The sequence below is a fragment of the Amblyomma mixtum genome, chromosome 1, assembly GCF_055824585.1.
Source record: "Amblyomma mixtum isolate Tamu chromosome 1, ASM5582458v1, whole genome shotgun sequence".
Taxonomy (NCBI): Eukaryota; Metazoa; Arthropoda; class Arachnida; order Ixodida; family Ixodidae; genus Amblyomma; species Amblyomma mixtum.
This window is the reverse complement of record NC_143012.1, coordinates 324610181-324635913: the sequence shown is the minus strand read 5'-3', so window position 1 is coordinate 324635913 and position 25733 is coordinate 324610181. Positions and strand designations below refer to the sequence as shown.

General features: G+C 50.5%; 1 protein-coding gene across 4 annotated transcripts in view; it reads right to left on the bottom strand.

Moving 5' to 3' along the window:
* The window catches only part of LOC149372774 (uncharacterized), a 126709-nt gene that overhangs the window by 58176 nt on the left and 42800 nt on the right, over window positions 1-25733 (bottom strand). For 3 of the 4 annotated variants that reach the window (XM_089587320.1, XM_089587289.1, XM_089587298.1), the window contains exon 2: window positions 18339-18435. The exons of the other annotated variant lie outside the window; for it this stretch is intronic. In XM_089587320.1, coding sequence (XP_089443446.1) covers window positions 18339-18345 — 7 coding nt within the window. In that variant the 5' untranslated portion in view covers window positions 18346-18435. The remainder of the gene's footprint in view (window positions 1-18338; window positions 18436-25733) is intronic. 4 annotated transcript variants of the gene reach the window in all.

Below are 25733 nucleotides of genomic sequence, written 5' to 3'. Positions count from 1 at the left end.
GGATTTAACGTATCGAATATGCACGCTGACAGTGAAGGACGCGATATTCCTCCCGATTAATTTCGACTAAAGCCCGTCGATAATTTGTTTTAACCACCCAGAGTTCTTTAACGCTGGGACATCGCAGTCCAGTAGCCGGGCGACCGGACTTCCATTCCGCGACCTTTCTCGCAAGCAGGCAAACGTCGAAGCCATTGAGCCACCGCGGCGGGTTCGGCGTTATTTCGTAAACACAGATTTGCGAAAAGGGGGAGGGTGCACGTATGTATGTGTGTGTATGTACGCGACAGAAACAGAAACTCCGTTGTGTGAAATGCATTGGCATTGGGGGATTCTCGCGCATAGTGCAAACAGGAGATGTTTCACATCCCCGCACACACACCCAGACGGCCAATGAACAACATGGTGTTCGATACCTGCGCGTTGTTAGGCAAGGGAACAAATAGGATCGGCATTCGTACGCTTGAATGGATCCCTAAACATGAAAAAAAAAATAAATAAAACCAAGACACACGCATACACACGCAGAAAATTCCTTCACTCGCAACGGTAAAAGGCGCGAGCGCGGAGAGTTTAGCGCCAATTGTTTTTCCTGGCTGTCCTCGCCACACCGAGCCAATACATTTCACACCACGCGCGCGCCCGCGCAGGAGTTTCTATTTCCGTCGCGTACACACACACACACACACACACACATATACGTGCACCCTTAAGCGCCGTTCGAGACCTCCTACAGCGGGCCCTGTGCCCCATCTTCCACCCATCGCTCGGACTGCAGCGATCGAGCGGAGCACCAGCGGCGCGAGCGGTGGCCCGACAGTGATTGCAGATTGAAGTGGAATAGAAGGCCGAATGGAGCACGGAGCGATAGGAGCGCAATTGCACCGGCGCTCGCGTGCCCGCCGGCGTGATTTATCGACAGGTGCTGTAGATTTGGAAGCGCCGCAGCCCACTCTCGAACATAGGAGGGGGGGATGGCTGCCGGCCCAGCGACGAAATGCGCGCCGCCGGAGGAGCCGGCCGGCAATTGTTGCATCTGGCTGTGTGCCGAGGCAATTTTGTATCGATTGTAAATTCGAAGTCCGTCGCCGTATTCCTCTGTTCGGCCTCCAGAGGACGAGCAGGCAGAAGAAAGGGAGAAGATGGTATATTGGAGCCGCAGGGTCCGCCGCCGCTTCGGGACCACTCCGTTCCTATCTGCTCGTGCCCTATGGGCGTTGTGCGAAATTTTGTTTTCCTTTCTTTCGCTACTCGCGCGCGCGCGCTAAGACGAGCTATCTCCTTCTGGATGCTTTCATTTCATATTGAGCCTCCATCTTCCTCTCTTTTTTTCTTACCGAGGCGATATTCAAGTTCCGTATCTGCGCTCTTAGCGACGAGCTCACCTCACCCTCCCCTTCCAGACTTCCCCATCGCCGTTCCTCCTTTCTCACTCTTCTTCGCAGATAGATGAAAGCGGAAAAAGAGATCGAAAACAAGCGAGAATGTGTTGCGAAAAGGAAATGAGTCAATAGATTGCGGTTTTCCTGAGAGAGATAAACAAAGCAAACAGACCACGATCCACCGCGAACGGAAAAAAGAAACCACGTCGGCGCCAAGCATTGGGTTGCTGTAGGAAAAGGAAAGAAAAGCCACACAAATGAAAAGATGTTTAGTGAGGGTAGAAAAATAAGGAGGGAAATTGGAAAGGGGCGAATTGGGCGACGAGGGGAAGACGGGAAGGGGTGGAAGAAGATTGCGCTCGCAGTTTCGGGTGGAGCGAGCGCCTGCGGTTTCCTTCGAAATCGGGGCGCGAAAGGAAGGTGCGAATCGATGATCAGACACGCGCGCCCCGATTGGCGTCGGCAACAACAAACAGCACGGAGGAAGAGCGAATCTTACACACACACGCACACGGGCCGACTGAGGGCGGCAGCGCGCGGAGATCGGCGCGTATACAAATCTTCGCCCGGCGTCGGTCGGTGTCGGGCGTCGAATGCGACCGCAATAGAGTGTGTTTTGTCGGTGCGTTCCGAGGTATACGCAGGTAAACAGCCGACGCTGTGTGCAAACAGTTACGAAGGTTGGAAAAGAAATGGGTCCCCATTTGCCAAGGCCGATATATAGCGCAAGGCGAACGTGGGCGGCAAGTCCTATCTGCAGGAGGAATTCTCGCCGTACGCGTTGCTGGCAAGCGGAGGACTCCTTTTGTGTGAGTCCAACCTGTTGGAGTTCTTCTATGCAACAAGATGCAACCAGTCTTTGTTGTTCCTTTCAGAGTAGTGCGTCTTCTTCTTCGCAAACGTTAGGTTTCTTACACGGAATTTTAGCATCGATTCGTTGCTGTACAGCATGAAGGAGCAACTGCAAACGCCGTCGCCTGATTCGTACTGCACGAAATCGATCACCAGTGGTGGTCCCTATTATCTTCTACCTAGTTAAACTGTCTCCGATGTTTACACGCTGAATAAAATTTCATTTTCCAACCCACTACAATTCAATAACCTACATTTCCATATAACTATTGCTGGTTCTGCAGGTTCTTGGTCGCTTTAGTCTCACTTAATGTGTCCCTAATCTCCTTCATTATCCTTAGATTATTTCATGCGTGCGTGCGTGCGTGCGTGCGTGCGTGCGTGCGTGCGTGCGCGCGCGCGCGCTCCTGCGTCTGTTATATCCTCTTTCTGCATTGGCCATGGAAGAAAGCAAGTTCCGTGTTTAGTTAGCTCATGTTAAGTCAAAGCAGCGGATATGCCCTTCTTGTTGTAGTTACTTTCCGATCTACCATAATGTGAAAGCTGGACAACAACGACGAATGCCCGTACTCTGACGACAGCTATGCGAGACTTCCTTCGATAAGACTTATGAAACGGCGAAGGTCGGCACAGATTCCAATCTATACGGCCACGTTTGCGGCACGTAGACAGCTACGATCGACGGCCAGAAATCTATTTCTTACGAATGCGAGAAGCTAACGCCCACAAACCGATCTTTAAGAAGAGAGCTCGAAGGAGTACAGCAACCAGTAGAAATCCAGGCCGCTCCGTATTTAATATGAAAATTTTTTGCATGCTTGCTAGGCCTCGTTTGACGCCATCCTCGGTCGAACCTGAACGCCTCGCACTAACCCCAATCGTGACGCAACAGCTCAGCAAGAAGCCAGACTTATCAAAACACCAGTGACACCAAAGACCACCTGGCGCAACTCGTTTCGTCGGGGCGCTGCAGCGCCCCTATGACTACACCCCCATGCAGCCCACAGCGGGCCGACGCTCCTAAGCCGTGGAGAAAGGGGGAGCGAGGTATACCAACTGAGCCGGCCGAGGGATAACCTGAATTGCGCGAACGCATCCAATAAAGCAACCGGGGAGCTTCGGAGAAACGATACAACGTCGAAGCTTTCACCATCGCCGAAGACGATAAGAACGCCGCGACACAGGCAGAAAGGGGAGGGGAGAAGAGAAAAACAAAAAAATGAAGAGGAAAGAGAAAGAATAGCTCCAGTAGCAGAAAACGAAGAGGCGGGCTACGCGAAAGGCATTATGCGCCTTCTCCACGAAACCAAACTGTGCCGTGATCCGTGAAGCTTAGCGAGAAATGCGGGCGCCGCGAGAAAAGGAAAGCACGGCACCAGCCCTGCCTCCCCTCCACCTCATCTCCCGTCTTACGCGCGTATATAAATGGGAAAGCGAAGACACGGTTAAGGCACGCAATGCAGGAGCCTGCGGGAACGGGATAAAAGAAGGCCACCGCTGCTAACAAACAACACATCCCGGCCAACCACAATAACAACTACATTGGGTGGAGCCCGCGGGGCGAAGCGGAGATGGAGCAGAGAGCGGAGCTCTCCCTTGTGCGCTGCCTGGCTTCTTCGGGCGTGGAAAGAGAAGAGACCCAGGTGCCGCAATCTTCCGCCGTTCCTCGCTGCAAATCCGGGCGTTTGTCAATAGCGCGAGCCGAAGCGGTAATCGGCAATGCTAAGCTCAACGGCGGCGGCTCGCTCTTCTCGTATCCCTCCCCTCACGCGAGCGGCCGGGAGCCCGCGTTAGTGCCCGCTCTCACGCACGCACAACTGCATCCCCAGTCGAACTCGACGCATTTGTGGTCCACGGGCACTGCTCGGATGCAGCTGCGTTGCAGGAGTGAGCGAACTCACGCACCGCCTACTTCTTTCGGCGCTCGTCTAGGCGCCCATGTTCGGACGAAGACGGCGTTCTTTAGGCTCGTTTGTTCTTCCTCCATAGCTTTCGAGGCCACTCTGCATCCGACTTCCATCCTCTTCTCCTTTTCTCCGGGAACGAAAACAACAGCCAGCCCTGTTGTTTCCTTTAGCGGTCAGCGGAGGCGTCGGCGAGAGGGGGAGGAAGGTGTAGGCTACGGCGGCGGCGCCGTCGCCTCAGCCGAAGGCACACCGCACAACGAACGAAAGCAGTCAGCGCGCGCGCCGTTTCGATGATGCGCGCCGCTGCACTCAAACGATCCGCGATCACGCCACGCCACGGCACCGGCAGAGCGTCGATGCATTTGCCCTTCCATAACGCCGCGCGCCCGTACACACGCACGCGCACTATACATAAGCTGGCGGCGCCAAAGCCGTCGTCCGCGGCGCGTCTCGCGGTGCTGCGCTCGCCTGCCTCATCACGATGCGATTCCGTGCTCCTTGGCACGACCGCCAGCCACACTTTTGCTCGCAAGAAAGAAGAGAAAGTGTATCACGCCAAGGGAAAATCGGAGCGAAGAAAGAGAAAAGAAAGAAGACAGCGCGAGACCGAGAGGAGAACAGGCAAGGCGCCTGTCTTGCGCCTGCAGTGCCCCTCCGCAGATCGCGTGCTTTTGGCCCACTGCTGTATGCCGCCGCCTCGGACCGACCGGCCGACTCCAGGGGAGCGTGCGACTGTGAAGGAAATGGCGGGGGCGCGAGAGGCGAGTCGGTCGTCGCTGGTAGGGCGAGGGAGCCAAGTGCCGGCCTCGCGGACAAGCGAGTCATGGGAGCATGGGAGCCTTCGAAGAACGACGGCACGCCATTATTCACCACGCGCGGTCGCCGCCGCGGCGAGCGATGCAGGAGGTCTCCGAGTGCCGAGCAGGCATGGGCAGTCGCAGCAGCCTCAACGCCGGCGGCAGCAACAACAGCAACAGAGACGGCGGCCGTCGACGCAGCGGTGTTACTATGCGCTAACAGCAAGAGAAGGGCCGAAGGAGAAGAAACGCCGTGGGAGCGAGCACCGACTGCCAAAGCTGCTTTTCTTGGCAGCCCCTTGCTTAGTAGCAGGATCTCACGCTTCGGCGTCACGGTATACACCTCACCAGCCCCGGAGTATACGTTACACACAGCCGACTTTGGAGAATAGGATTTGTGGCATCGCGTGCTACTCGCCTCTCTCAATGCTCACCGAATATCTTTTCTCTTTGTTTTTCGCTCTTTCCAATTTTCTTCGTTATGCCCATCGCTGATCTTTAATTACTCCACCTAGTAAAGAGAAATATTTCCCGCACGTAGATATGAAATAAACATTGTCCAGAACGCTGGGATCGACCAGCTGTGGCCTCAGAAGCGTGCGTGGGAAGAAATCGAGATCTGGCAATCGCGTGAGTTCTCGACGAGGAAAAATCCACAGGGGCGTGTGCTGTACTTTATTTTCAGCCCAATATCGAAGAAAGAAGAAACAGAATGATCGTGTGACCAGCTTCCTGTAGAAACCGTGCAAGGAGCCTCTAACAGCGGTTTTTCAACCGGGCTTTCCCAGTAACCGCGAAACTTCCAACCCGCGAATAAAGAAGTCCGCCACGAGCTGCATAATAAAACGCGTTTTCTTTAGCGTCAAAGCGTCGGAGGTAATGGTTATGGGGAGGGTGACGCAGGTTCTATAAGTGGTAGCTGAAAATTTATAGAAGTACAAGCACGCAAGGTATATCTCTAAGTTCCATCTTTTCTCATCTCGGATCGTCGATGTGGGAGAACTTTTCCCGTGGGTGGCTTGCACGGCGGTACTTCCCGCACACTCTGACGTCCGACAGAGCTCCGCTTCGCCAAAAAAACTCCGCGGGAAGGCACGGCAAACGACAGCCAGCGTGAGATCACGGCGGGGCAAAGTTCGTGCTCGTGCAAGGTCCGGCAGAACATGTGCGTACTGTACCGTCGCGAACGGCGGCGTGCGCCCATATGCGCCGCTTGCAAAGAGGCCCCCTGCCTCCAAGGCTCCTGGATGACCACATCCAACACTCGCGGCCAACTGCGCGGGGACAGCTCAGAGTTCGCTATCTCGCTCTCCGATCGAACCGAGGGACGCCACCACGAAGGCCCGCGTGTGCGCGCATCTTAACTAGAAGCTTATTCCAGTTCGAAGTGGAGTGGCACTCCGTACTGTGCGCAGGTCCTTTTCGTTTTTTTTCCTTTTATTTAATTTACGAGGGATTTTTTTTTTCTTTTGGAATTGCGGGGGCTCTGCTTCGTCGATTCGAAGGCAATTTGTTTTCAGGTGGTTGGCAAGGTGCAGTATGCACGGACGGTGCGAAGAGTGTGCAATATAGGCTCAATTCCACCGGAGAAGCTCCTGCGAAATTAAACAACTATTTTAAGGTCTTAGTGAAAGAAAAGGAGGTTTGCAGGAGACTTTTGAGTCAGGTTCAACGCTTAGTCCCGGAACACAAAAGCATTAAAAAAATCTTGCACAAGCGCAAACAAACTTTGAAGCCGATGATATTATTTAGAAACTTTGACATCTTAGAGAAGAAAACATCTCGCGCAAAGACGCTATCCTTCTGGTACTCCTACATTCTGCCCCTATTTTATTTATATCTTCCCCATTCCGTCGTACGTTTACTGGTTACTATAGTTACGCTTGTGTAATATATATAGAAAAAAAAGAAGACAAATGAAAACGAGACGTGGTGCACACGTATCGCCGAAATAGCACTCTGTAATCACGAAAAAGGGCCCTCCGAATTTCATCCTCTCACTCTTACACGGAAGCAGAGATCACCTTGCGTGACTCTCCTTATGTTCCCGTATGTCCATACAACGACACAAGGTACAGAACGCAGACTTCGCTTCTTCAACGAGCAAAATAACGAGGACACGCCGTCCCCACGCTTATTTCGACTGCGCAGAAACCCCAATGAAAGCGTGCACGACTTCAGAGGAGTGCTGTCACTTCTGCCTGCAGAGAAGCTGAAAGCAATCGAGACGAAGACTCGACATCGGCCACTCACACAGTCACGAACACGACGAGGGAACGACGCGGTTAAGAGAACAGAACAACGGCCGAGGAGCTTTAAGGGGGCGAGTTTGTTTTCGCTCCTGCGAGTTTGGCTTCGCCACTCGACGCACTGAATGGCGGCCAGCCTAGGACGTCGTTCGGTTTTCGCCGCTGAGGCCCACCAGCCAAGTTCTCTTTCTAAGGTGTATGGGTGGTGATCGGTTTGCGATCGGGGAAGCCATGCCACAATTTACTTGCCTTCTTTTTTGTTAAGCCTTACTTGTCAAAACGTGAGCATCGGTCCGAAGTAATTGTCGCGTTCTCTAGAGACATACCACTACGCTTAGCCGCGACTGCTTCCAGTTGCGCTGCACGGTAAAATTATAGAAAGCTCAAAGGAAGGACTGTGGGAAAGACTATAGAGCAGAGACTGTAGTAAGCACTGCACTGCGCGTTTTTTCTCTGAGAAACGACCTAAACGAATGCATGTCCAAAGCAATCCAGGTACACGATCGTTAACGTTCAACGCATTCTGGCGTTATGAGTCTAGTAATGAGCTAAGTAAACACGAACATAAAGACCCAGGCTGCTCAAATACACCGCATCCAAATCGGAACGTACTTCATAATCATGTGTACAGAAGGATTGCGAAGTTCTCATCACCACATCGCCTGCCTGCAAAGTGCTCCTGCTCCAATTTTTTATTTATTTATTCACTGATCTTCTATCATTCTCTCTCTTTTTTTTTTCATTTCGCTGGTGCCGTATACGTGACGTCCTTTGAAGGATCCCGTCGGCTGTCGACGCAGTCAGTGCATCGCTGCAAGCGCCGCTGACTGACTCCGGTTTAAAAGGAATATAAGCCGGGGGGTTGCCGCGGCGCCAGTCTCCGGAAATGGCCCTGGTGGTGGCAGCGCCAAGCGTGGATTAAAAGGGAAAACGAGACGGCGGCGGCGCGCTGTGAAGAAACACCGGCCAAAGGGAGCAGCACCACCAGAGAGAACAAGAGGGAGGGAAAAAGGAGGATGACGAAGGCAAAGGTGCCAGAGTGTGGCGAGGGGATGAACGGGGAAAAAGAGAGCGGGCGGCCCCGGGTTCTCGGCTATAAATTATGGCGTAATCTGGGATTCGGCTTGCGCTGCTATACGTTATAACGTGCCTCGCTGGCCGGTTCGCTGCTTTTCGAGCCGTCGCGAGTGCGCGCGCTTTTGGAGCGGGCTGCCGACGTCCGAGGAAAAGTGGAAAGCACGTACTGCGAGGTGCGAGGCTTGCGGGGCAAGGGGAGGGCAGAGGGCGGCAGGGAATGGTCCGTGACTGAGTCGGCACACAGTGTAGAAGGGCAGGGAGAAAAATAAGAGACAGACAAATCAGAAAAGCGCGGCAACTGACTTCTACATGCCTGTCAGAAGAATCTTTTCCTGCTGAAAAGAGAGAAAACTCGGCCCTGAGAAGCGGCAGGCGGACGCAGGAGTTGCTGAGTGGGGTTAACTTTTCGCGGGCGCAGCGTTGTTCGAAATCAGCGCGCATGAATCACGCGCCTCTGTTGCTGCGCGCCTCCGGCCTCTTTGGGCTGTTTGTATTTTTTTTCCTTTTCTTTGTCGTCCTGCGCAATCGGTTGCTGCTGTGTTTAATGGCATTGAAGTGTTGCAAGCTGGCTTTTAGATAAGGTGCTGCAATCGCCTTAAAACGCCGACTTGGCATGAGAGGTGTGATGGATGAATCCTGCAGTTTGAGTGCTCAATTGTTTCGGATGAGCTCTCAATAACTCTACGACATGGAAACAATGCCTTCGTGAATTAGGCATGCGGCGCAGCGTCTTTGCTGGCAGAAGTCGAGCTTTAACAGCGCGTAAGCCAAAGTCACCTCGCGAGCTTTGAAAAGCAAAGAGATATGGGAAGAAATATTAAAATGTCACGCCTGTTGGAGTCACCAGGTAATTAAGTCAGCATTTGTATTCCAAGTATTAGTTGCTAAAAATATCGTTCAGTGATGACGTAGTAAATGCAAGGATCTCTATAGTCCAGGGGAAGCTGGCGCAGGCTTCTTTTCTACTTCTTTTATTCAGGTCGACTGGCAAAAGTGAAGAACTATATTTCTTTTCTTTTTTTGTCATGAACAGACACAAGTACAGACTGTACAGACCTGAACCATGGAAATGTATATTGAGCTTTCTGGCTGCTCAGCAGATTAATGCGAGGAATTCAGGTGACGAATTACTGCCCCAACACGGCAGAAAAGCGCTGTAGGTGGAGAAACCATCAAGGATGCTGCTGTCGGTGCAAAACAAAACTTTTGAAGCATGCACGAGCCATTTTAGGTTTGGTTTGGTTTATTGGGGTTTAACTTCCCAAAGCAACTAAGGCTATGAGGGACAACGTAGTGAAGGGATCTGGAAATTTCGACCACCTGGGGTTCTTTAACGTGCACTGACAACGCACAGCACACGGGACTTCGAGCCATTTTAGTTTCGCTTTATATGTGCTACCAAGCTAGGCGAAAAGCGACTTCTGATGCCATTTTAGTTTCGCTTTATATGTGTTACCAAGCTAGGCGAAAAGCGACTTCTGATGCTCAGAATAAGAAGGGAACCTTGCACACACACACAACACAATGAAATGGCAATCTAGTACAATGAAATGGCATCACCCGCCCGCTGGGTTGTCATCGCCCGTTTCTACATATTGAGACTCGCACACGCTATGAGGGAAGAGAAAAGTACAGACACCTCAAGAAGTTCTCGGAGCACTAAAAATTGTGAAACAAAAAAAAAAAAACTGCTTCCCGGCAGCTTGGCGGGTCTGCAACTAAGAACTGAAATGTGTGCTGTGTACTTCCTTGGACAATCTGCATATGCAAGTCCACCACTCCCATTTCCTGCTCTGTTGCGCGACTCGCAAGCGGAATCGATCCATTGCATAAAAGGAAACAAATGCAACTCGTCTCGCTGCCGTTGCCTGATAACAGGATGACAACACGCCGATCAGACTTCTGCAAGAAGACGCGCTCTATCAGTTCAGCCGTTCTTTACTCCTCAACAGACTTCACCATATCATCATAAGATATAGGTACCGTAGTTGACAGTCCGAAAAGTATCGGATCGCCCAGTTCCTCTTTCAAGCTTTCAGCACGTACGGGTCATGCAAAGCCCACGCAAAGCGCATTCAAGCCCGTCATGTCTCAGCGACGGCGTAAAGACTTACGGCACCGCTACCTTGAAAGCAGTTCTATTTCCACCGACAAGTCAGCGCACACGTACGCAATCTTCGCTAGTTTCTGCGTCACAGAGTTCAAAGAGAGCTGCAGGTGATCACTCGTGATTGCGTTCCGATGAGCGATTTAGAAATGACACCGCGGTGAGTCAATGCTCACCGCAGCAGTTCGAAAATAAGCCCGAATCACGGATTACGATGCAGAATAATGTAAAGTTCAGACGACTGGCAGTTTAGTGCGCACTAATGACTCAGAACCACACTCAGCGTTGCTGATTAAAAATGCCCTATCCAGTCCACTAAACACCCCGAGGGCGAGGATCTATCAGCATCAAAAAGCTTCTTTTAGCTGCTACCATTCACTCAATGACAGGAGACCAACGACTTGTCGCTTGCGCAATTACACACGGCGTCTATATGCATGTGCTCGACTAGATACAATTATACGACATTAATTTAAACTTTGCTGAGAATATGGATCGTATCAATTGCGCTGAGAATATGGATCGTATCAATTGCTTTTATCCACCTATTGGAATTCATTGGCTCTCTTAAACAAATTGCTCACTCTTCGGTAAGTACATGCAAATCCCACGCTTGCCTGGCTAAACTGAAGAATGCATTGCTCACGAGGCCTATCCCAAGATGGCGCGCGCACATATTAATATTTGTTGCGTAGAAACGCAGAGAAGATTAGTAGGTGAGATTTGCGAAGCTGCTCGTTCATGAGATGTAGGTTCGTGACTGCATCGTTTCCGTGCGGTGGCCTGTAACTGCAGCGAAGCACAGCTAGCTCTTGGGAGTTACTTCCTACAGTGCATGCAAATTAACGTTAAAAGCGCAATTAGCTGAGCTCTGCAGTAAATGCCCACGGTGTCAAAATATGTATCAAGCGCGTTGAGATGCCCCTCAACCTTAAGTGCTAATGGATGTTCACACTTGTAGACGCAATTTTCGAATGAACCGAAATACAGTGTAAGCGCAAAGTAAGCGCTGACTATTCTTTAAGTCGTGGCCTCCCGGCTTTCCGTGGAGTCGGCACAGCGGTCAGCATCCTTCACAGCAGAATGAAGTTGTTACAAATACTGGGCCGCCTGGAGAAAGAACAGCACGACTGCGGCCATGCAGAAAGTCGCAATAATTGACCGCAGGCGTTCATACACGCCAGCTCATATCAGTACGGCCGAAGTTCCGAGCGCACAGTGGTGCACGTCTTCATGGTCTGGGGCGAATGAGCGCGTCACTCCTCCACCTCCCAATTTCGCACCAGATTCCTTCGCAAACAAGTCGAGACGCGAAGCCGACTCTCTCCGTCGCTTTCCGCGTCAATCCGGTCGGGATTGACTAATCCGAGTTTCATTTGGCCGGATTAAGAGCACCCGGATTTTTTTCAGTTGGAGGATTGCCTTCACCCACCTCCGCGTCGGGCTGGGCATCCGCGCGTCCGTATCTGATGACTGTCTTCCCATCCGGTTGTTTATTTTCTACTTTCTCCGTCTTTAGCAATCAAAGTGCTGATTGATTCGCAAGCACAGCGTAATCTGTGTTCTTCTGCCTTACGCGGGGCACCAAATCCTCGTGAAATTTTGGTTTCTTCCATGTGCGCCGGTCTCATCAGCATCTAGGAAAGGCGCTTTTGGTACAAGTGCGGTACATTAGAATGGGGCACGTCTACCTCTCATGGAGCCACCGTATCCGTTCTTTTTCAGCATTAGTCGTAAAGCGAGCCACGTTAGGTTTGCAAAGCGTCGCTCGGGTCAAAGACGTCGGCGATACTCACTCGGATTTCCAGTGACACGTCCAGCATCGGGTGTAGGTGGAGAGCTCACAGAATTACAGTGTTGCTCAGGTTATATAGCCAGTGAAAAATAACAATATTCTTTGAAACAAATATTGCGACTATCACGAGCGCTTCAGTAATTGCCTCTTGCTGTTTTCAATGCACGGGCGATAAAAAGGGCGAACACGTCGTCTAGCAATTTTACGCCAATCCCGCCAGCTTAATGATTCACCCAAAGTATTAGCAGCGAGTGAATACACGGATGACAGTGCTTAGATACGCCGCTCCAAATATAATTGCAAACTTAATTAGCCCGATAATTAACGTCTACTAACGGTTGGTAATCACAAAGCAACCGGTCTTTTCATAGCTGGCGTCATGCGTGCCAATGTGACACAAAACATCCGTACATACTCTCATCAGCAGTGGCGGTATTCTAACTGAAACTAGCGGCGAATTTTCTCACGCGCAGGAGCGCTTCCATAACTAAATTCTGATTCACAATGCAATCATGAAAACAATTTCTGAACGCCACGCAGCAGTCAAGGCAATTTCCTGTACCGGTGCTGTTTCGTGTTGTATCAGACACACGAAGTCTTTCATTAGAATCTGGTAAATAACGTGGCACAAAATTCCGACCTTATCAAATCATCCATTCGACCTCGCAACAATCAAGACGGATTATGCTGGCTCAATGACACGCGGTCGGAGCATCACGTGCATTGTTATACATCTGCTGTTTGGTTTTTCTTTCTTTCGGGTCACATTTCTTTATTACTTTTGTTTCCAGAGGCGGGACCCCCGAGAGACACCAATAACACTAGGGCACTCCATCAACAATAACAGCCAAGCGTCGCGACAACATCAGTGGTGCCTGCCAGCTGCCTCCGCAGCGGCGACCACCGTACACGGAGGTGGAAGCCAAGCGACAGGATGATGCTGCAGGGCTCCTGTTCGGCTCACTGGACGCCGGATTCATCTCGCGAGCCTGATGAGAAGAAGCGCCGAGCTCGCGCGCGGTTCCCCACGGCAGCTCGTTCCGCATGTACGGCCTCCGCGGGCACCGACCGCGGCAGAGAAGAAGGGAAGAAAGGGGCGGGGGTGTATCGAAACGCGCCCGATGGGAGACAAAAAAAAAGTAAAGATCAATGCAAAAATAAACGAAGGCGCGGCGCAATTCCGGACCGCGCAACAATGGGGCCACCCACCTCAGCGTCAGCCCGCAAGCCGCATCGCCGCGACCTGCAACAAACACGGAGGAGACGGGGAAGGCAGGCTGCTTGCTGCTGCTCCCTTCCTAAATTAAAATGCCCGATCGAATGCGAGCTGCCGCCGCCGCTAGCTCCTCGAGCAAAAGGGGGCGCCCCCCCCCCCCCCCCCCCCCCCCCCTCTTTCGGGCTTTCGCCGGGCGACGGCGGAAGGTTTTATTTCCCCCAGCTCATTTTCTCGACTTCATTCGAAGAGGAGCGGGCCTGGTGGCGGGAGGAGGGAGTCTCCTCCTATATTGCGTCTGGCGACTGCAGAAGAGAGGAACTGCTGCGCCACCGCCGGGAGGAGATATAAAAGAGGAATTGCATCCTCGAATCGCCCTCTTCTCGTGCGGGGTGGCGAGGAGGTTGCGCGCGGGCGCCGAGAGGAGTTATGATTGGAACCAGCGGGAGGTCATCCGTGTGGAACTGCCGCCGACGCCGACGCTGGTGGCTCCGTAACGCGGAGGAGTGCTTCGCCGCCGAGCAGCAAAAGAACGGTCGCTCCGCGGCTGCGTTATTTCGGTTAGAGATTGGCTCCACGGCTACGCTATAACCTCCCACCCTCCTTCGCTTTTCCGATCTTCCCTCCCTTGCACCCCTACCCCCAAAGCCCCCTCTCTCGTTCCAGCGCGCTTGTTCTTTACCATCTCTCTCTCTCTCTCTTTCTTTCCCTCTGCTCTTCGGGCGTCGTCGTGACCCCCTCTCTGGCGCCCGCAATTTCCTTCCTTTCACCACTAATCTTTGCCTCCTTCCTTTCGTGTTTTATTTTCCTGTTCTTAACTTGACCCTTCCCTTCTCTTTAATTTTAAAAAAAATCTCATTCTACCCATATATGCTTCCTTTGTCAATTTATTTCTTCAACCTCCGGTAGCCACGCGAACCGTTCCCGCCGAAAATTACGCAACCCACAACGCGGCCGCGCAGGTCTCGGGGATGCTGCCGCTGTCCGTCCCATCCTCGCAAGATCGATCTGCATCTATTATCGGTTGTGACAGTTTGTTCATTTCGCTGCTCCCGGTTCCCTTCCCTCCAGTCTTGTGTTCCCCGCACACAGTATATTGCGAATCGCCAGCCGGCCTCATCATACGCACGCGCTTACGTCGGAGGGGCAGGCATAGAAGAAGGCAACCATAACAGCTGGACACGGGCGCCTGCTATGCACACGTGCCCTATTGCGCCTAAATGCTGCTGCCGGCTTTTCCATATCGAGCGCCTGTATTTCTGCTCCCCTCGGACACGGAGACAACCATAACCTCGGCGCATCTGTTCCTGACAGTCACGCGCCAAGTCATATAACGTATTGATCCTCCTTCGTGCTGCTCCGTACCGAGAGGAGAATCAAAAGGGGCGCGCTCATATGTATTTCCCGTCGATTGTCACAATGCGTCGTTTCGTGTGTTCGCGTTTTCATCAGGCGGGGCCATTGTTCCGTAGCAAGTAATATTGCCAGCCGTAGGGGATATAATAAAAGCATCGGTCGCGCCGTCTCCCATTTACCCGCATCATGACCCCCACCCCAGCACAACAGGGTAATCAAAAATAAAATCCCACGCGTTTTGATGCGCGGCAAGCGCATGAAACGATCGTGACAAACGCACACCTATTGCTCGACGCTGTAAATCGCCGCAGGTCGACTTTGTGGCGTCAAAACTTATATTTCTCGTTCTGCAAGCCGTCACGGAGAAAGGGGCCCAGCAAAAATTTTGAGGCAGACAGACGCACACAGGCACTCGAGTTGACGTTATTCATCTGCGCTCTCCTGCACCGATATCGGTGCGGCGCGCTTGACAACAAAAAAGCGCGTCGGGAGAGAGTGGCTCAATGTCCCTTGTCAGGCCGGAATGAGTTTGCTTCAAGAATACATGCTGAGAGAAGGACGCAATTACACCGGGACGAAAGCGATGCTCGCTAAGCGTGCGTCATCGTCGTATAATGACTGCGTGTATATCTCTGCCCAGATGTGAAAAGCTCGTTAAGAAGAAGATTAAAAAAACAAACGAGAAGAGCAGCGGGCTTGTTGTGACTGGGTGTCTAGGTCTTTGCCAGATCACTGATAAGAAGCGCTTCAGATGTAATCAGAACAAAATGAAACGCGACGCGGACTTCGTTCGAGTGGCTAGATTGCCTCTCGGCTGCCGACGTTATCATCCGAACGCACGCGCTATGAACTCGGCTACCAGCGCGAGCGCGTGCGGCCGCCGCTCGGCGTTAATTCCGGGGTAAATGAAATTCCGCAACGAACCTATATCATATTCTGAAAAGCTAATTATTCCTTTCTTCTACGTTTTGCAATAACAAACTGCACGAGCAGCAAAAAGCAGCCATGGCAAGAGTGATGTTCGTCGTAGAGTGCTGGTTCGGTAGACGAGTGGCCAGCGAATTCGGCCTTGGAGTTGGCATGCTGACCCTATTAAATTCTCTCCGAAAAATCTGACAGCTCAATTACGCGTCGGAATCCAGCCACGTGCCGAGGCTCTCCGAAGGCTCTTAATTAGATTCGCTATTTATCAGCAACAAGATTGGTTCTGCTAATAGAAAACGTTGCACGCCGAGTCCAGACAGCTCCATCGTTCCGGCTCAGTTTAGGCAGGACCGGACAAAATGCAGAGGAGGGGGTGTGCGGTGGATGTGGGCTCAGCTTAACAAGCACGTGCAGCATGCCAACCTACTCTCTCCCTCCGCAATTTTGTTTGAAAGCGTGTGTTGTTATTAACATTTTTCAAACTCCGGATATGGCCATAGTATTCCGTAAATTTATGACAGCAGGTCTATGCATGTTTCTCCAGCCAAAGCGATCGTTTTATATTGATAATTTTCTTAGTTGGGTTCCCATACACTAGCGTTCGTGGTTGCCCGTGCAGTACCTGCTTCTGCAGACTGTGTTTTGCTGTGCTTATTCGTTTTTCGTTCGGCCTAACAATAAAAAAAGGTAATTACTGCGCCAAGGAAAGTACTCAGAAGCCTAAAACGTTAGGGAATAGTAAAGTTCGCATGCAAACAAAATATAATCAGCATGGTTAAATGATTACTTATGCAGCTGTCATAAGTAATCATGACAGCTTCATGACAGCTTTCATGACAGCTTTTCTTGCATCAGTACTTCATCTCCCGCTTCGGTCCACTAGAAACCTCTCTTTCGGCAATTTCAACCTCCCTCCCATCCGCAATGTATATGGTGAGCGTTTAGTGCAGTCTGCTGGGGTAAAAATTTGGAACGCGATACCCATTTCTCTTAAAAACTCACACAATTTTGCTGGTATGTTTAAAGAACACTTAATTGAAATAATTGATTTAACCTGAAATTATTTTTTCGTCACAGTTTTCTGTTATTATGTACTTTGTATGTAACACGATAGTTATTACTAACACTTGATGCCCGAAAGTTCTTTTTGCATGTCATGTTTTCAAAGCTATTTTCTTTCTTTTGCCGCGCCGAATGTTATCTACCAGTGTTATTTAGACTGCTTTGCATTTAATCTTGTACTACGCTTACGCTTTTCTGTATATGTCCGCCGTTTTTTAATTTGAATTTGCTTTCACGTATTTCGTGTACTTGGACCCGAACTAGCCGCTGGCTATGGGTCCAAAAAGTGTTTGTATTTCCTGTAAAAGAAATTCGAAAATAAATTGAAATTGAAAAATTAAAAAAAAAAAAACATCCGCTACGTCCTGCACCGCTGTGGTGAGGACGTATACAGTCCAGAAGTGGGAAAAAGAAACCACAAGGCACGCAGATGCTTTCAAAACCCGGCACAGGCTCCATCATATTAAACTCTAGCCGAATTCTAATGCAAACGCACTGTATTTAAGTAAACTTTTTCGTAATTGCTAACGCTTGAAAACTTCGAACAAGTGACACTGCATTTCGCTCTTGGGAGTATAAAACTCGATGTGTACATTAAAATATTCCTATGGACTCAGGATCATTAGTGCATATGTCAAAATTGCTTTCTTCTGAGTCATATATCATCGTGCACTTGATAGCCTGGCACGTGACGGTAGAGATCAAGATACTTGCGCTGACTAATTGATGGCAACTTTGGAACGATCTTGTAAACGCTGTTTTGCACCTTTCGTCAGCCTCTTCACAGAAGTCAATATCAAATCAGCGTAACGAGGAGAGTGATATGGCTTTGCCCGTTGTCTTATCCTCTTTAGAAATGAGCAAGAGGTCGGTTTGTCAACGATAATCAAAATATATTTATCGTCTGGGTGCTTACATGAACGCACACATAAAAAAAAATGCAGCCGTTGGTCGAAAAGAATTTTCTTTATGACCTCTTTTGATGCTGTATATACGAAGGGTCTGTACGCCTTCAGAAACACACAACGTCTTATGAATGATATTCAGTTTAATACATACGCGATAGAATACGTATTTAAATCAAAATTACAATTAATCTCATGTTTATGCGTGAGAAACCACGCAGTTGTTCGGCCGATTTCGGGCTCGACGCTGATTTAGGCAAGGAATCCGAATTGAAAGGCTGCTCAGAGTACTCTAATTGGCACACAGTTATCGAAAGTGTGACTGTGTAGGAGGATAGTGCATACTGCGAGACATCCGGCTGCACTTTGCCAGCGGAGAATTTCTTAAAAAGGTATATGTGCGCGGGGTGTACGTTTTTCAGTCGGGTTACATACACTACATACACATACTTACACATTACATACACTGCTTTTATATGACGCCTTCTAATGCGCTGTATAGAATTTTCTTCCTGTTTTCTTCGAGCGCATGTTTCTGCTTCCGAAAATGCGACAACTAGATCACCTCTGCGCGTTACTTAACACTCAGGGACCGTGCAGAGTGCACGACTTGGGGAAGATTCCTACATCCTTCTGAGCGATAATTTAATACTTCCCAAGCATTGTCTCCGAAAATGGAGAAAACATCGTAAACAAAAGCAACGAAACTTACCTGGCATACAATAGCCGTTATTTCGTGCCCATCACTTGCTTCCGAGTGGCGAGACTGAGTTGATTTGTACCCCGGTCCTCAGCTCAGCTCTTTGGACCTGTGCCACAAGATAAAAAGAAAGAAGAGAAAATAAATAAGAGAATCGATCTGGAACAGAAATGCTCGATAATTGAAACACTTTAATTAACATCCATTCAACGATGCAGGTTGTGTACTATTCTAAAGCCAAATGAAGCGTGTTTGCATCAGAAAGAAGAGAACTGATAAGCGCCTAATAATCCCCGCTGTTCACCGTGGAATCACATGCAAGAAAAAAAAAAAAAGACCTGGCGACAACTGTAGATAGACGTGTCTGCAAGCATAGGAGATAAGTAAAAACGAAAGCAGCTCACTTCTCAAGTTGCTTGCCTAATATCCGGGAATGCAGCGTGCAAAGCCCCACCGCAAGGTCTTCGTTGCTCGCACACTCATGTCGCAGATCCAGAGGAAAACTACCTCTAACCGCCCCTCATACGAGACATGTGGCGCGGCGTTTCCCGACTGCGGCTATGCAATTACGCACCGCTCACTGGCTAATATTAATAATACAAAGAAGTGATAGTGTCCCAGAGACAGGGAAAAACACGGAACAGAAAGCGTCATACTATACATCTAGTGAAACAATGCACCACTTTCGCTCTCAACTGACACGCCGATAACTGCAAAGAATAGCGCGTATTTAAAACAGTGCCGTTCAAGGTCCCCTCTGCTGAGTAAATGACCCCGCTCACGCACTGCAGCAAGAACACCTCTATGAGCTTAATACAGTGGCCACTCTCGACGGCGGATGAGCAGTGCTTACTTTATCTGTCCCGAAATGAAATGAAGACAAGAGATAAGATGTCAATTGGCCACTCATTCTCTGCACTCACTGAGTGGTGCTTACTTTATCTGCCCCCAACTGAAAGGAACACAACAGATAAGAAAAGAGTTCCGGGAGAACCGAAGCGTGCAGGGGCAAGATTACTGCTGTTCGAACAAGTTCCCGTTATATTGCATCCAATATTGCTCCGCGTGACCTGAGCAGACATATTCATCCTGGTGCTTTCCAATAATCGCCAATATGTTACCAGCATTGAAGGACCCACGGCGTACAATCAAAGAGGTCCCACTCTGATTAGATATGTCAGGAAGCATTCGTTTAACCCATTCGGTTCCTTTTTTTTTTTCAGTTAGGCTGTCGTTTCATTAAAGCGCCAAAGTGCTATGTTATATTTAACTTGTACAATCTGCGTCGTATATTAAAGGCTTCCATACTGTAGCACATGATCATTATATATTTATTCCCAGAGTGTTAACCATATCTCGCCAGCCCTAATCACATGCGTAGGTTAAAGGGCTCAGTGCTGAAAAATACGTGCACGTACATGCAGCGACAAACAACGAGGAAAGGGAAAAAAGAAAAAGAAATAGAACCCAAGAGACGGGCCAATGCGTATTGCAAAAACAAAATGAAAGAAAGCAGCATCCAACTTCCTCATGACAAGTAAAATAATTCAAGTTCGATTCGGGATTCTGCCGACAAAGTGATCCACAGTCTGAGGCGATTTCGGGCGCGCGTAATGTTCACTTTCGTTATCCATTCACCATTGGAGTCACTCAGTTTCACAGTGTTGTTCCAACTACACGTCTGCACACGTTACAGTCAGAGAGGTTTGTATTTCAGGCGACCACAGTTTCGACAGCCGTATTAGACTGGCACGGCTACAACACCCAAACCTTTCATCGAGCCCTACGACAAGTGCGAGCAAAAGGCAGAAGCAGGGAAACAAGCAAGCAGAAAAGAACAAAAGTCCAAAATTCAACACTACGCGAGTGCAGAGTGGCTCCCGTGCCACATAAAGCCAGCCCCGTCGACGCTGTCCATAACCGCGTCGGCGCGCGCGCCATGGGTGTCGGCTATTATTACATTTGGGCGCGAAACCGCTCCCGGGTGCCATTATTTTGACCCCCGCGGCCCCTCCGCTGTCTCATCTTCCACGGCAAACGGAAGAAGGGAAAAGAGGCTCGGAGAGGAAGGAGGTTGGTGACGCGGTGGCAAACTAGCCTAATCTCGTTCCCCGTTGCACGCGAGAGATGGGGCTTCCTTGTTTCCCGCCCATTCCCCAGGCCCATTCCCGCTCCCCCTTTCTTTCTTTTTTTATCCCCCCCTTTCCCGTGCATCGAACTGCTGCGCATCTGCGCTCCGAGGATCATTTTTCCGTCTTTCTCCGCCCCCTCCCCCCTCTCCCCGCCCTTCGAGCAGGGTGTTCATCCCGATCTCATCCACGAGCGGTCGTCGTCATCCTCCGCCGCCACCCCTAGTCCCCATTTGCCCTCTCGCATATTCCCTCCCGTGGCCTCGCGGCGAGTTCGAATTAGATCGCGGTTATGGGCAATTCGGCGGTCGCCCACGAAGCAGCGCGTACGCCTCGGGATAAGAAACTCATCGGCACGAACCCCGCTCTCTCAGGCAGGCAATCGAACCCCCGCCTCCCTCTTCCTGCCCCTGTATTCGTTGCTGCTGCACAACAGCGAATGCAGCAGCCACCGCATGCGTCTTTGTTGTTTGCTGGTTGCATGCCGTTTATTTTCCTCCCTGCCATGCATGCCGTGTGGCTTCCTTAATTTCCTGTTTTACATTGCGACACGACATTTTCTATTTTTGCTCACTCTTTTCGATAGGAGGAAAATATGAGCATAAGGCTTACGTGCCCTCTGAGCACTGGAAAGCAGTCATACAGAATGCAGAACTCCCGGCTGAGAAATGACAGCTAATGCGTCAAGATATGGGCAGATATCGCTGTCCCGGTAATGAGTGTTGCACACTATATTGGTTCGACGGCGAAAAGTATATATGCAGAGTACGTCAAGGCAAAAATTACGGCGCATTTCAAGGTGTCAGAGTCGGCTGCGACTCATACGTGCTAGCAACATTAGCTATTTTGGCAGCACTTCGGCGAGTTTACTTAGTTCGAGCTGCGGGCATAAGTCAGGTGCAGTCGTCAACGCATGAAGCTACATAATCCGATCTAGCAGCATTAGTTGGGTTTGGCGCCGTTTCTTGAAATATGCATGGTTGGCTATTAAGTCAGGGATGGTTTGAAAAGAGAGATTTGAAGGTGCACGCGAGCTGTAGTATACTCATTTTCCTAAGGCCAAAGCGCTCTTCACGCTCTCGCATCGAGCCCTGTGGACTCTTTGACGAGTGTGCAAGTGCAAGCATTGTTAAATATAACATTTGGCTCGCAATCGGTATCCAAGTTCACTTTTACTTTGGCATGGAAATTATTTATAGTCTTTGCTCTCATACTCAGGCGCTGGTCACTGGAGATGTAAAAATAAGGTGTTCCCTTTTATATTTATCTCACTTGTAATATCATGAGCACAGCCGTCTATAAAGTACAGATCCAGTGTCATCGCTCTGGCATTCGCTACAAGCGGCTTGGGCCGAGCAAGATCTTGAATTAGAAGTAGAGGGTAGAGGCTATACGATTATAGGAAAGAGGCGGATTCTTGGGTACTCTACGATGGAGTGGTTGGGGGCGGTCCCATATGAGCAATATGTAATTCTTGGATTTTTTGTCCAAAAAATGTGGTTTAGCATGTTTTTCACAAGTAAAACTTCTCTGTTGGAAGGCAAGTGCGGGAAGGCGACCTCTCACTCCGCCCCTCCCCCCATAAATCCGTCTTACTACACGAAGGGTCGTCGCAAACCCAGAAATACACACCTCAGGCTTGCTACCAAATGCTACCAAACGAAGTCATATGCAAAGTCTCTAGGCTATTCAGGCCATTTGGTAACAAGCTTTAGCTTTTGAGGCTCCACGTCTGACAGCAGCAAGCACAACATCTTTCTTGGTCGCATACTCTGTCTTCAAGTTTAACTTAAAGGACACAAGTGCGTTTTATAATCTCTAAAGGCTACAGCACATGCAAAGAGGGGCGCTGTATAGGTTATTAGGTTGGCGTTATCCCGCCTTCAAGGACAAGAGCTTGAGAGCCCAGAAGCTAAAGAAACGACAAAACTCAATAAACCGCCGAGTGAGTGATCTAGTTTGAGAAAATTGGAAATCGTAGGAACATACCTGTCACCGGTTTTCACATACCTGTCACCGGGGCTATGTTAGACGGTAAATCCAACCGTTCTTCTATTCGAGAAGACAGCTTATTTACGTATCACATTCTCCATATTCTTTTCTTATCGCCTATGCTTGTATCACGACTTCAGATGCGGGAAATACGTGCGGAGGTGTAACACAGTCCTGTTGACGGGGTTGTATTTGCGCGTCATATACATGCTGAAATTTCTTTTCGTCACACGCACGCCGAACGAACCGTTCCGGCCAACGCGCAGACGCCAGCAGGAGAAAGCGCATGACAGCTCAGGTATTGACGTTATAGTTAAGCGCAGCGCATCACCTATAGGCTAGAGAAATGCTGAAGTATGCTGTACCCAGCGGCAACCAATTCGCACCTGCGCGCTGCTTTTCCAGGTAGCGTGCGAAGAAGCAGCAGCTCCTCGCACGCAGTGCACATCCCCTCGAGGCGGCAGCTGCACCGTTTCAATATTCAGAGTACAATTCCCTTCGGCCACGGCTAACCACGCGGCTCGGCATGAGACATCAATGATGCACGGCTCACTTTCACCGCATGATTCATTGTCGGCCGGCTGCCGCAGACACGGGTCCCTTTGCATGCCTGGAGTAGGGGCGAGAGGGAAAGAAAGGGGAGGAGTTATATACAGCGATGCGACGCAGAGGCAATGGAAGCTTATGTCGCATGCACACTCCGATCCGTGTGACGCCCAGCACCAAAGCTCCCCGCAATAACGCGACGCGTCCGCCCTGGAAGCGAAAAAAAAAAAAGAAGCGGAGCGGCTCGATCCCTCCGCAAAAGGAACGCGTCCAACGAGGAAATGAGAAACCCCGTGTCACGCGCCCGTATCGGTTGCCGTCGAACGGCCACTGGTATGCGGCCTATAACGCTACGGGACAACGACGGCGCGCCTTCGAAATTGAAGTCCCATGGTGGCTCAATCAAGCACGCGTTATACACGCTTCCCCGCCGCTGTCCGTTGTTTCGTTTTAGTTTTTTGTTTACTTTATAGCACTCTTCTTTTTCTTCTACTGATTCCTCTGCGATGTCTTTATATCTGAACGGTGGATTCTTTCCTGTCGATAAGTGCAAGCAATGTGCACGCCCGTCGAGCAGAGAGCTACGCTGAGGATCTCACGCCGTCCGTCTTGCGGCCATCAGCTCAGCCGTGGTGCCGTGCCCGCCTTATAGGAACCGCCGCTTGGTCCATACAGACTGGCGCAATAATGGCCGCAATAACGGCGCTTCCAGAAACGAAAAGCGAATGACAGCGGCAAAAGCAAAACCAGACAACAAAAAAGACAAACAAACAAGCACTACGCCAACGAGGCATCAGCCAAACACGAGCAAGGTGGGAAATGAGAAGTGTACGCAATAACAATGGCAGTACGGGTGATGCCTGTCCCTGGTGCCCAAGCTGCATGAGCAACGCGCAAACCTTGCTGTAGATACCTGCTACGAGCAAAGGCGGCTGCGAGGGGAGACGGAAAAATAGCGGAGAGGAGGCGGCAAGAGCCCCGCTTACATACGCCCCGGCGGCATAGGTCGGCTGTGGCACACTAGGGAGGAGGTCTCGCAGCAATGCGAGCAATACACAAGCGCAACACGCTTGCGCACGATCACGCCAGACTCCAGGAGGAAGGGATGGAAAGAGAAAGAGGTAGAAAGAAACGGGCCGTCCCCTTATTGGATTGCCGTGCCGTCTGTCGCAGTCGTCGCTCGCGGCGGGACGGGAAAGACGTGATCATCCCGAAAGGGGGTTGCGGAGAGGGGGGGGGGGGGGGGGGGGTGCGACAGGCAGCACAAAGGCCGCTGCCTATACCGGCGGGTTGCGTTGCCCAGCGCCTTATTTTTCTCGCGCTGGCGGCGGACAGCGGGAGGGACCCTATTGCTGCCAATATGCGTGTCAATTCAGGGGCAGCGAGCGACTCTCCCTTTCTCCATTCGCCCTCCCCTTCCGCCCTCGGAACCGTATTGTCTCGACGGAAAACCTCGCGCTCAATACTGTGGTACCTTCTACATCGCGGCCTTCAATCACCTCTGACCTCCTCTCCTCCTTTTCCCGTCACTCTCACCCCACCTCCTCCTCAGCTGATCCCGACGGCGTCATAGTGGCTGTCTGGTTGGCTCGTATTGCTGGACTACGGTGTAGCGGCTCGCTGGCCGCACTGAATTGCTGGGATGCCGGAGGTGTCGTCTCCGCCTGTTTCGTGACCGAAGCGAGCGCGGGAAACAAAGCACGCGCATCGAGGGCTCTCGCGATGCGCAGCCCGCAAAGCCAGCGGTGCTGCCTCGAGCGCTCGACGTCCGCTTATTGGCTCGCCGGGCAGCCTCAATTTCGAGAGAGCGGTTTTCTTGTCGATAGATCCTATCGCCTGCGGGGGCGCCGCTGTTCCCGCTGTTCTTGTCACTGAGGCTGGGTCCGAATGCACTTGGGCCTTCTCTCTTTGTTCCTTGTTTCCGCTGAGGCATCTCCATTTCCTGCCAAAATCCTACCGGCGTCCGGTCCTTTCCCTATGTTCTTTTTTTTTTCCGCCTAAAAGTGATACTGTTTCTTTCAAGTTTCTTTCGTCATGTTTCAGTTCAATTTATTCCCCTGAGCTGAAACAAAGTGTTGTTCGCCTCGGCTGCTCGTTGGTCCGAACAGCAATCTGTATTTAAATTAGCTTTTCTTTTCTCGATATATATTCTTTATTCGCCTTCAGGGGTCTGCTGCTCGGGTTTTCTTTATATTTTTATTAGGTACGTATGTTTCCGCATGGCTATCGGAAGGTGGAAAGTCCTGTTAAGGCACGATATCTAGAGCCGCATGCTTCGCTGTTCTCATAGCACGACGTAAGGGACAGTTGGAAAAAACAACACACAACTTTGCAAATCATCGCCTTTATTTTTCGCTCATAGGTATAAAAAAAATAACGGCTAATTGTTTCCTGACGTACTGGCATCACGCTCACCGAATATTTAAAGGCCAGCTAAAAAGGAACGCAGTAATATTTAATGGAATTTAAAACTTCACAGCGTTTCACGTAGCCGTTGAGAGAATGTTAGTAGCTCACTATACGCCTGCTTCTGAGATTATACATACATATATGCTCCGCCGCGGTGGCTCAGTGGTTACGGCGCTCGGCTGCTGACCCGAAAGACGCGGGTTCGATCCTGGCCGCGGCGGCCGAATTTCGATGAAGGCGAAATTCTTGAGGCCCGTGTTCTGTGCGATGTCAGTGCGCGTTAAAGATCTCCAGGTGGTCGAAATTTCCGGAGCCCTTCACTACGGCGTCC